Here is an 11,256-nt window from a genome sequence, read left to right on the forward strand (position 1 = left end):
ATTAAATTAACTCCCATGAAGGAAAACGCCAAAACACATGATTATGTTGGGAAATAACAGTGCATGTCTCCTTCGTCAGTAATTAGTCCCCTGGGGAGACAGTAGGCTTGATTTTGATGCGGTGCTGACCAGAGAGAGAGAGAGAGAGAGAGAGAGAGAGAGAGAGAGAGAGAGAGAGAGAGAGAGCATGACCAATCAATAGTTTCTCAGAGTAAAACTAAAGCTCATCGTTCACCCCCTGCAGTTACATTTATTGTAATAGACAGGATGTGAGAATCACTGCACACAGGCCCAGGGGGTAATTTCGCCAAGTTTTGAAGTCCTGGCAAATTCACAACTGACTGATTTCAGCATTTACGCTACTGAGAACTATTTGGCTGTGTCTTTTTGTCTGACTCTCTCTGATCATGCAGCGTAGCCTCTGCTAGGCTGGAGACAGAGCAGGACCAGAGGAGGATTCACATCTAGCGAGCGGCCACAACTCAACTTGCAGCGGAGAGGACGCATGTGTTCGGCCGCACTGGTCTAGAGAGCCTGCCCGGTGCCTGGATTTCCTGCCTCCCTCTCCGTTAGAGGATGCACAGATGATGAGCCGACGTTAATTGATGGGATAGGGTCGCTCCTGCCAAAACCACGCTTGGCACATAATAGCCACTCACTCGTTTTTTATGCCGGCAGCATGAACGGATTGGAGTCAGAAAACGCAGGAGTTGGCGGCATCGGCGAAAACGCGGAGGAAAAGTATCGCGCTTTAGCGTACGACACAGCGTTCAGCACTTTGTTGGCAGTGGCCGTGTATGTGGTGGTGAAAGTGAGCCTGGACGGGATAAGGCAGTGGCGGGCCAGGATATCTGTGCTGATCGTGGGCTCGGGACCCGTGGGGCTGACGGCCGCGCTGGTCGCTGTCCGCTCCGGTAAGGTGCTGAAGCTGACCGTGCTGGATGAGAGGTACCGGACAGCCCTGCTCTGCCGGCCCCAGCAGATCGCCCTGGATCCCCGCAGCGTGGAGTTTCTGCTGGGACTCGGGGTAGACTTTGATAACATGGAGGGCTGCTGGCACAACGAGCACTTCTTCACCAAGATAGGGGTGTTTCAGGAGTACCTGCTGAGCATCCTGGAGCAGAAGAAACAGAAGGTGGAGGTCAAGGTGCGGCTGGGCACCAAGGTAACATACAGCATCCCTGTCTGCTCCCTTAAGTCTTTTTAGCCTACAGCTTTTCAGTCCCTTTAAATACCAACATACTGCAGAGGCCATAATTAAGGAGCCATAATTACTAACAGGCTAATCTTATGCCATACAGTTTATATTCTCCCTCAAAATTGATAATCCTCTTGCCCAAACGTAACATTACATAGACCACCTCTTCTGTGACTTATAACATAGGATGATGTGTGTGTGTGTGTGTGTGTGTGTGTGTGTGTGTGAGAGAGAGAGAGAGAGAGAGAGAGAGAGAGAGAGAGAGAGAGAGAGAGAGAGAAGGACACAGAGAGACTCAAAGTCTCAGTTACCTCACCTTTCAGTGACAGGGGCAGTTGGTGTTTCAGAGTCTGTTAAAACCTGATCCTCCCCAAGTGGCAGCAGTCAAAGCTTGGAGGCTTCTGTGTGCTTCAACTCAGGCAGGGGTCTGATAGTCATCAGCAGTGATGGTGACAGAAATGTCTGCTGCTGCCTGGATCCTGCTGAGACAATCCAACCAGAGAGGCCAGCAGCCCAAGAGCGCACTCTGACATTTTAAAGTGATAGTTCAGATTTTCGCACATATGGTGACATTTGTTGGTCTATGCGAGGGAAATACATCCACCAAGTGTGGTTCATTAACTCCTTCCCTGTCATGAGAATGAGAGCTTCACTGGAAGTGTACTGCTTCAAAATGAATAAAGAGACCGGAAGACAACACAATTTTGAGAGGTGGCACAGAGGTTAAAAATTGTTTTGAAGGATGCACAATAACACATGTTTGTTTTGGTTTCTCTTTCAGCCAGTTTCAGCCAGTTTCCAAAATGGCTTGACTATTTTCTGCCATAAAATAGTTCTGCACAGACCAACAAATACCACTATATGTGTTAAAGTATAAACTATCATTTTAAGAGCCTCATGATATCACAGTCTGTCACTCAACATGGACCATTTTGTGCTTTAGAGCAACCTAAAACAGTGGGAATGACTCTTAATCATCACGCAGGATTTTGTTTATGGTCAGCTGTAAAATTGTGTAGTGGGAGAAATCAGCTTTACTTTTGACTCATAGACCCATTTAACCACTTACACAAGGCTCGCCGTAGATTAAGACTTATTATTCTACAAATGTCCAAAGCCTCTCCTCACACAACATTGTGTAATGTCAGACTGAAAGCCGGCTCTTCAGTCGGGATAACCTGTTATGTAAGCTGACCTCAAACCTGAAGAGAATCCTAGCTGCAGTTTTTATGCCAGTGAAAAGTAAAAAACACATAGTAAACAATATCAATCCAAACATTTTCTGACATGCCCAAATCCAGAGAAGATTGACTGCAAATTTAATCCCAACTGGATTTTCAAATGATTTTAGTATTGATTTCTATGAAGACTTTTTGAGGGTATCCTCAAGCTCAGCCAAAGGTACATCAAATAGAAAGATGCAGTGATTCCTGGCATTTTCACAAGTTAAGAGCCAATTAATTTTGTTTTTTTCCAGTAGTCTGATGAAAGTCCTCATTATATCGAACCCTTTAGCCCAGTCAAGGTTTTTCCACTATTGCAGTCTTAAAGGTCTTCACAGCACCCTCACATTATCAGACCAATAAATAAAACACCTGAGAAATGAAATAAGAACAATTAAACCCCCCCATGAAAAGTTTATTAGGAAAACAAATGAAAGACAGATGACAGATGTGTAATTTACCCATCATTTACAGTCATTTGAAATAAACTTGTTTCCTGCCTGATTTTCTGCCTATAACCATAATTCACCCTGCCTTACCTATATTAACTAGGTGCCACCCTTGGATGGCAGTGAACTGAGCACTTAGATTATCACATTTATGACATTTTACAGCAAGATAATGATCATGCTCCTTAACTGAAAACTTTTAGGCTATTGTATTTATTGTGCTTGCAATATAGCTTTCTGCTGCTGTGCGCACATTGTTAGCTGAACCCTTTGTAAATTACAAAAATCACAGTGATAAATGTTTCATTCTTCATTCTGCTACTCAATATTTTTACAACCAGCAGCAATCATTATCTGCCACTGTGTGGTAGGTATGTGTTATCTTATGCTGCATCTGTCTGTTTTGCTCTTCCTCTGCTGCTTGGCTCGTAGCTTTCCTTTCTCCTGCAGCCCCAGTGTTATTCCTGTTTGTTGCTGTTGTCCTTCTCGCTCTCCAGTGACTCACCGTTCCTCCTTTGGAAGATGGAAGACAAGGTCAAGGGTGCCTTTGATCACGACAAACTTCCGCCTCATTTAGAGTCACTGCCAAGTTTCCCATTTCCCTTTGATTGGACCGGTCATTGTGCTGGATGACTGATTTTTCCCCCATCTAGCTTGTCAGTGTTTCAAAGGTCTGTGAATGCAGGAGGTTTTTTTTTTAAAAGCACCTGTGCTGTGCAGTCTAAACGGATTAAACATAGATCTCTTAGGCTCTGAGCCATTACAGCCCCCATAGGGCCCCTTTATTCTCCCACTCAGCCTGTCAGTCGCTCCCTAACTCGCTTTGTCTTGCCTTTCTCGTCCCCTGCACAGGCAAGGAGCTGGTGTTTTACTGAGGGGCAATGATGCATACACAGGCATAATAATAAATCTCTTTTAGAGCTGCGCTGTTGGCACTAAATATATAGCCGACACAACCACGGCCTTGGGAGAACGTTTTTAGTGGCTCGTATGGATATATTGAAGAAACAATAAACTATAAACTAAACTATGATATTCATGCAGTAATCACGTTTTCATTCTTTGTTTTTCTCCTGTTGTTTTAGTTCACAGAGGACTACCTGCGCAGGATCCCGCACAATGATTGGCCTCGTGTGATCGTGGTGGCTGATGGGTCATGTGGCGACTCCTGCTCTGTGCTGGGCATCAGCTCCGACTACACTGTGGAGTCCTGCCATGCCTACGGAGCTAATGCAACTATAGAGAGACTGGACCAGAGACAGGTCTGGACACACACACACACACAGACACACACACACAAATGGATGCATTCACTCATCCACACACACACTGAGGTAATAACCAACTGGTTGGTGTATAAACAGTGAAGATAGTACAAACAGGATATTGCAGTGTGGGAGAGGACAACTTTGCTTGGCCTCATCGAGCTGATCTGAGCAAACAGAGATGTGAACCTGCCAACAGCAGCTGAGCACAATATCTACCTCTAATATAAACAGATAGATTTCAGCAGACTGTCAGCATCAACATTGGCCTTATTTTGATTTACATGTTGAACTTGATAGGAACAGCTGTTGTGCTGATGGAGGCGATAGCGATGATAAAGCAACCGTTTCATCATGCCCCCTGGCCGAGCACCTAATCTGTTCCCTGTTGGGTGAATATGAATGCAGATATAAAAACATCAGCTGTAATGTTTTTCACATTCTGCGCTAAAGGTCACTTGTCATTATATAAGCAGATGGTTCCTTAAATGATGACTCAGTGATGTTACCAAGAAACCCAGAGAGGCTGAATACGTAATGGATGGATATGCAACAGATTCACAGTTATCATAGAAAATGCCCCAAAACACTCAAAATATATTACATTGGCTGCATTTTGAATATGACCTGCACTGAAAAAAAAAATTTAATCTTGTTTTCAAGATTAAAAAGATTTAAAATCTTGTTTCTCTTAAAGTAAATGAGTCTTCTAGAAAAAGTCTGTAAATAGGTGATTAACAGTGGAAACAACTGGGATCATCCCACTGGCAGATTTTACACTTGTCTAAAGAAAAACAAGATTTCAACATGGGATATAAGGCTAAATTACATTTAAAATGGAGATTTTTTTGTGCACTATGCAAATATAGAAATACAGACAAAGAAAAGACAAGGAGAAAATGCTGTAACATGTGCAGTGAGGTGATACACACTCACACAATGACCAGTTTCTCTGGCTTTTAGTCAAACAGACATACAGACAGATGGTCAAATAAACATCGCATCCCTGCTGACAGGTGATATTTTCAGCAGTAGTTGCTCTCACCCTAGACAGGAGGCTCTTTGTTGTTGTCTGTGCAATGAGAGAAAAAGTGAAGAGAGATTTAGACATTTGGGTATGTACAGTGACACGCCACAGAGACTACGAGGTTGCAGAAATAGATTGACAGGTCGAGAACAGTTTCCAGGCAATAGCAGACACACACATGGTCTGCTGTTGCCGCCATAGCCTCCTTGTGTGTCATTCGTATCACACTGTCTTCTGGGGCCATGTGGCTAGCTTTTACTGGCCCGCTTCCTCCCTTGCTGTTTCCTGTTGTGATTGAATTTACCTCCCAGCATGTGACCCGGTTAGCCTTACCATCCCTTCCATCCCGTCCTATCCACTGCTCTCTTCCCTTGCTAGCTCCCTTGACAGCACTAACCGCTGTTTGATCCCACTGGCCTGCTATATGTCACTGATGGGAAAACGGATCGATTCTGGCTTGAGGAAAAATAGGGAGTATGATTCAAAGCTGTCGCTGGCGTTTCTTCTGGGCAGTTGTACCGCTGAATAAAAATTGAGAATTCCTGTGAAAAGAGAGTGAATAGCCCCATGGGCAGGGATGGTGTAAGCTGTAGGTATTGTGGTGTGTCACCCCATATGAGGGCACATGTTGAGAATTAGAGGTATAAAAAATATTATCTGTCTTCATGTCCTACACAGAAGTTTGACTAATGTTTCACAGTGGTTGATTAAAAGAAAAATGAGAACCAAGCAAGCATAGTGTGAATTTGCTGCTTGATCTTCAAAGACTTTGTGTCAGAGCTTACTAAGCAGATATCTTATTATTTCAAAGATGATAGTATGCATGACATTAATCTCATCTCTGGGCCCTTGAAATTCTATTATATCTGAACTGATTCAATCTAGTGTGAATAGCATCTGTTGACTCGCCCTCCTCTCTCCTTCTCCCTCTCTTGTTCTCTCTCAACTCCTCAGGTGCCCACTCCAGAGATCCGCGCCCACAGCCTCTACTTTGACCTGTCTGCTTACGGAGTGGAGGCTCTCAGAGAGCATCGTAACCCCACAGCGAAGCCTGGCTTCCACCTGAAGATCTATGGCACCTTCAGAAATCGCTACATGGCCCTCGTCTGCCCTGCCACTGACACGAAGATGGTTCGCTTCCTCAGGCACACTGCCAACTCCTCAGTAAGGGCCCTTTTGCTGAAATCATTTGTGAGTTTTGTCGCCTGCCTGCCAGTGTCTGCCCACCCAGTGCACAGGGAGAAAGCAGCGGCTGAATATGAATAGAATTTAATAAAAATTAACATGGAGATCAGGGCATTTTCTGCTTTTTTTATGCAGATATGAGCCCTTGCTGACTGCTTGGCCAGGCTATTATGCAGCGTTTCCATCTTAATATAGCGAAAACATGGTTAATAATAACTACAGCCACAGAGCAGCGTTGCCTTCCCTACCCACTTATTCCTCACCTCTTGTTCAGCAAATGGCCTTTGACTGTGCTATTGTGTGAGTGCATCCATTAGTGTCTCTATGCCTGTATGCATGTGTGGATGAAATGGAGAAAGGGAAGGAGGGACTAAGTAGACATCATCAGTGTGCATGTGAGCATGAGTGTATGTGTGTGTGTGTGTGTGTGTGTGTGTGTGTAGAGGCCATCTGTACCCTGCTGTTACACATCAGTGAATAAATGGAGAACAGAATCACCTCATCCACTGTTGCCTGACTCCTGTGCCCAACAACGCCCAGTAGACGCCAATACAACCACCGAGCAGTTGGTATTTCTTTTAAGCTCTCCAGGTTTTCATGTCAAGTGCTGCGCTGATCACATATAGCCTTCAGCCCTCCTGTAGATACACACGCAGGTACACAGCAAGGCCATTCTTGGAGCGCCTGTTGCTATGTGGGTGGCCATTCATACGCACTGTTACTTGGTAACAGATGACTGTGCTAGTATGGGTCGGAGGAGAGCAGAGTTGAAGCGGAGCGGAAGAGCAAGAGAGCAAGAGCGGGAGAAAAGGCTCGTCACTCAATACCTACAATTGCCGCAGAATCGATGAGATGAAGTCATCACAGAGAGATTTTGAGCCCTGGTGTGTCTGCTTTTCAGGTTTTTAGTGGCAAACAAGCACAAAATGTTCTGTCTAGAGTCGCCTCATGTGGTCACTGGTTTTCCGTCGTTGGTAGAGGTTTACAAAAAGATAAAAGCAAAGCATTTGTTGGTGTGTGTCTTGACCGAGACATGAGGACTGTTTAACAATGAATCATAATAAGGAGGAGGACATTTATTTATTAACATGCATCCTTCATCAGGGTTGTTTTGATAATCATAATGAAGGCCACATATTGACATGCACTCGCTTTAATAAATACATTTCTCCGTCCTCTTTTTTCTACAAGTGTGACTGGAATCCTTTTGTTCCTGTCTAATCCATGCACTGTGAAGTTTTGCCACATCATCAGCTGTAAATGTGCTTTCTCTAAAACAAGAGACATCCATCACATTGATATGCTGTAAGGTGACTGCACTCATCAGGCAATCAATCTATCAATCAATCAGAATTTATTTATGTAGCCCTTTTCATGCTCATACATATAATAAGTGCTTTACACAATCAAACAACAAAGTAAAAATCCTGCCCAAGACCAATAAGAAACAGAGAAAACTCAAAATAGAAAAATAGAAGTAGTACTAAAACGAGTAAAGTATTATAAAGAAGAAAATAAATAAATATATAAATAAATAACTATATACATGCATACATAGATGATGAATGAAAACAGCAAACAGTACGTCGTCACCACATTAAAGCCTTTTTTGACATCCTTTTTTTGCGATCCACACGCAGTGTTTGACGGCGACACTGTGAAATGATCTTACAACTTATATTCTTATATTCCTGCTTCCGCTCAGATCATGAAGAACATCTTCCACCAGTCCTTCAACGCCTATAAGACGGACATCGAGCCCCGTCTGAACGACCTGACGCTCCACCACATGCAGTGCAGCCGGCGGCTCTTTGAGATCCAGCTGTCACACAGACGCATCAGCGCTGCGTACATAGAGGGGGACAACGTGGCAGTCACTGTGGAGGGGGAGGCGGCGCGCGTCCTCAACTTTGACACAGGTATACAGAGTTACACAAGTATATACATTACACACAATAATGACACAAAACAAACAAAACCAGGCAACCAATCAGCTTCATCATGAAGTATCCTTGTAATTTAAAGACTATTTTTTCAAGCATCATTTCCTCTTCACCTTCTTGCTATTCCTATTTCCTTCATATTACCCATTCACCAACTGATGTAGTTGTGTTTTATATGTTTTGAATATCAAGTAATTTCTAGCTGAGACAATGGTGTTACTTAATAAGAGATGACTAATAAAGTAGGTAATTTCTGAAGTGATATTGCTGAACAACAGATATACATGTCAATGCTGAGATGAGTTGTCTTTTTCCCTGGAGAACATACAGAACAATGACGTTTCTGTCACTACCCAGTGACGCTGAAGGTGAGGCAAAAGATTTTTTCGTGGACATCAAAGGTCCCTATTTATAGGACAGCGAGCCACTTCAGAGGATGAGGTAGAATGAGACGGAGAGTAACGAAAAGCGAGAGATGCAAGGAGAGGATAAATTATTTTGTGTATGTGTGTGTGTTTATGTGTGTGTATGTGTGTGTGTGTGCGTGTGTATGGGTGTGTGACTCATTATTACACTCAATGGCCTTTCAGCCAGTGCTTATCTGGGTTTGTCTCCATGCGGGCCAATGTTTATTTATGTACCTTGCTATGTTTTTTAAAGTGAGGGTATTACTCTGACTTCAAGGCTACAGTTCAGTGTTTGTCTGCAAGAAGGGTCTGCCGCATCCCTTTATCATAAATATGTTTTGTACATCACTGAGATAGAGTTTGTTTGATTTTTAATGTCTGTGATTTATGATTGGTCACCCTCCTCTCCTTTCCTCTCCTCTCCTCCAGGTTGTGGGGTAAATCTGGGCATGCGGGGTCTGGAATCCCTTGGGACATTCATCTACAGGACAGCCACTGCTGTGGACCAGAACGACGTTCTGGAGGCGCTGTCAGCGAAGATCCAGCACTCCCGACAGGTGGCTGAGACTTTCAAGCAGACAGGTCTGGCTCAGTCCATGTATGAGTGAAACAGACGAAGCAGACGACCTGCTGAATGCATATCGCCACCTGGTGGTTTGATGAATCGTGATGATGGACAGAGGCAACGGGTTGTTTGTGTTTACAGTGCCATGAGTCATGAATCAGATGCTGGAATGGACTGCTACTTAGTATACGCTGAATAAAACTGTGTTTTACTTGTAAACAGATGTGGAAAATGGATGTAAATCTGAGAGTAAGTTTGGCTGGCAAACAGTGAAAATACTAGGATGGTTCCCACAAAATGGTCTTCATCGATGGAGAGGGAAAAATGAAGAGCTTTTTGCCGTCTCGTACGCTACATTCCCCCAGTTAATATGAAACAGTTACACAACAGATATTGCAGTTAGAAAATAGTTTGTCTATTCAATAATCAAAAATAATGCACAGGCAATAGCCGTATATTCATTAAAATCATCAAGGATAACGCATAAAGTTTTCAAAACTTATTTTTAAATGTGATTCTCTTTTAAAATATAAGGATAGGGGCACCACCTATACTGGTTCACACGGTAGAGCACGTACCACATATGGGCCCTGGGTACGAGTCCAGCCTGATCCCTTTGCTGCATGTCACCCCCCCTTTCCCCTGCCTTTCCTGTTTCTCTCTACTGCTACTGTCAAAACAACAACAACAACAACAACAACAAAACAATACATATATGTACAACTTATATGAGGGTAGGAAAACATGTCTAATAATGACCAAGTCTCAGATCATACAAAAAAACATCAAATAAATGGTTAATATAACAAATTGTGTCTGAAAATGCAGGTGTGAGTGAGTGTGGAAAGGCATGGATCACAGAGGGATCTGGCTTTAATAGTAGCCAGATTTTTTTTTTTTTTTAAAAAGGAGTTGGAATTAAAGAAAAGTAATGTCTACGATCCTTCATCGTTTTTCATCATCGTCCTGTGCTCATTTTATTTTGGGATTGTTGATGAATGAGGAAGAAAATGGCTTTCTTTCTAAAGTTTGCTGGACTGGACTCATGAGTTTAATGCTGCCAGAGGAAAATAGACTGTGCTGTGACATAAACCTGAACTGGGAAATGTGCAAAACTCCTTACTGCCCGTGTGTATGGTTTACCACAAGGACCAAAGTGTTTGCATTTATGTTGTTTCTTTTTTCTTTTTCTTTTTTTTTTAAGGTTACATTAGGTTGAGTCTGAATTATCTGTACTGACATTCTTTTCTTAGTTAATTTGTGTTAACTGGGACACCTCAGATGAAGGAGCAACTGTAAAGTGCCATTATCAAGTATTTGTCTTTATGTTTTGTGGTCTTGATTATACCTTCAACAGTTTGGTGGTGGTTTGTGCTCTATGTGATGACCAGTGTATGCTCTGTCTGGTAAAGTAATATTCTGGGCATGTTTCAAAGATCTTATTTGTTATATTAATGTGGTTCCAACTACATGATGGGCATTATTACACAATAGATTTTGCAGGTATCTAATCTTACATCACCTCTCCTCAGTTGTTTTCTTCTCTGCTCCAGATGATCTAAAATTGGTTAATTATTACTTCTAGTGAAGCAGAGCAAAGGAAAGAGGGTGTAACGAGAGAAAAAAAACCTGCATAAAATAACTTTGGTGCCCCACTCCTGTTGAAGTGCCAAGAAAGACTGTGCCTCTTCGATCTAACTGAGGCGATATAGAATGAACTCTATATGAAACATGTATATTTGGTTAATAAAAGATAAAAGGCATTTAAATGAATAGGAATGCAGTTTTATGTGACAGTACTTTACTGGGTTCTGAAAAATACTTAAAAATATATATATATATTATTCCGAATCTGCCTTGACAATTACATTTTACCATTTGAAACTATATTCCTCGAGTTTCCCATTAAAACCAAGGTTTCTTAAAATAAGTCCACAGACTGACAATAAAGATTCATCGTGTTTTATCAAAAATCAAACTCTAACATTCCTTGG

The 11,256-nt window shown here is 42.6% G+C and overlaps 1 protein-coding gene across 1 annotated transcript; it reads left to right on the top strand.

The window, feature by feature from the left end:
- The first annotated feature begins 372 nt into the window (after positions 1-372).
- On the top strand, positions 373-10,160 carry LOC115360635 (uncharacterized). Its single transcript, XM_030053666.1, has 5 exons — positions 373-1,165; positions 3,956-4,132; positions 6,117-6,326; positions 8,053-8,266; positions 9,127-10,160. Exons 1-5 carry the CDS (start codon positions 680-682, stop codon positions 9,303-9,305), a joined length of 1,266 nt encoding a protein of 421 aa, XP_029909526.1. The 5' UTR covers positions 373-679; the 3' UTR covers positions 9,306-10,160.
- The last annotated feature ends 1,096 nt before the right edge of the window (positions 10,161-11,256 follow it).

The sequence above is a fragment of the Myripristis murdjan genome, chromosome 6, assembly GCF_902150065.1.
Source record: "Myripristis murdjan chromosome 6, fMyrMur1.1, whole genome shotgun sequence".
Classification (NCBI taxonomy): Eukaryota; Metazoa; Chordata; class Actinopteri; order Holocentriformes; family Holocentridae; genus Myripristis; species Myripristis murdjan.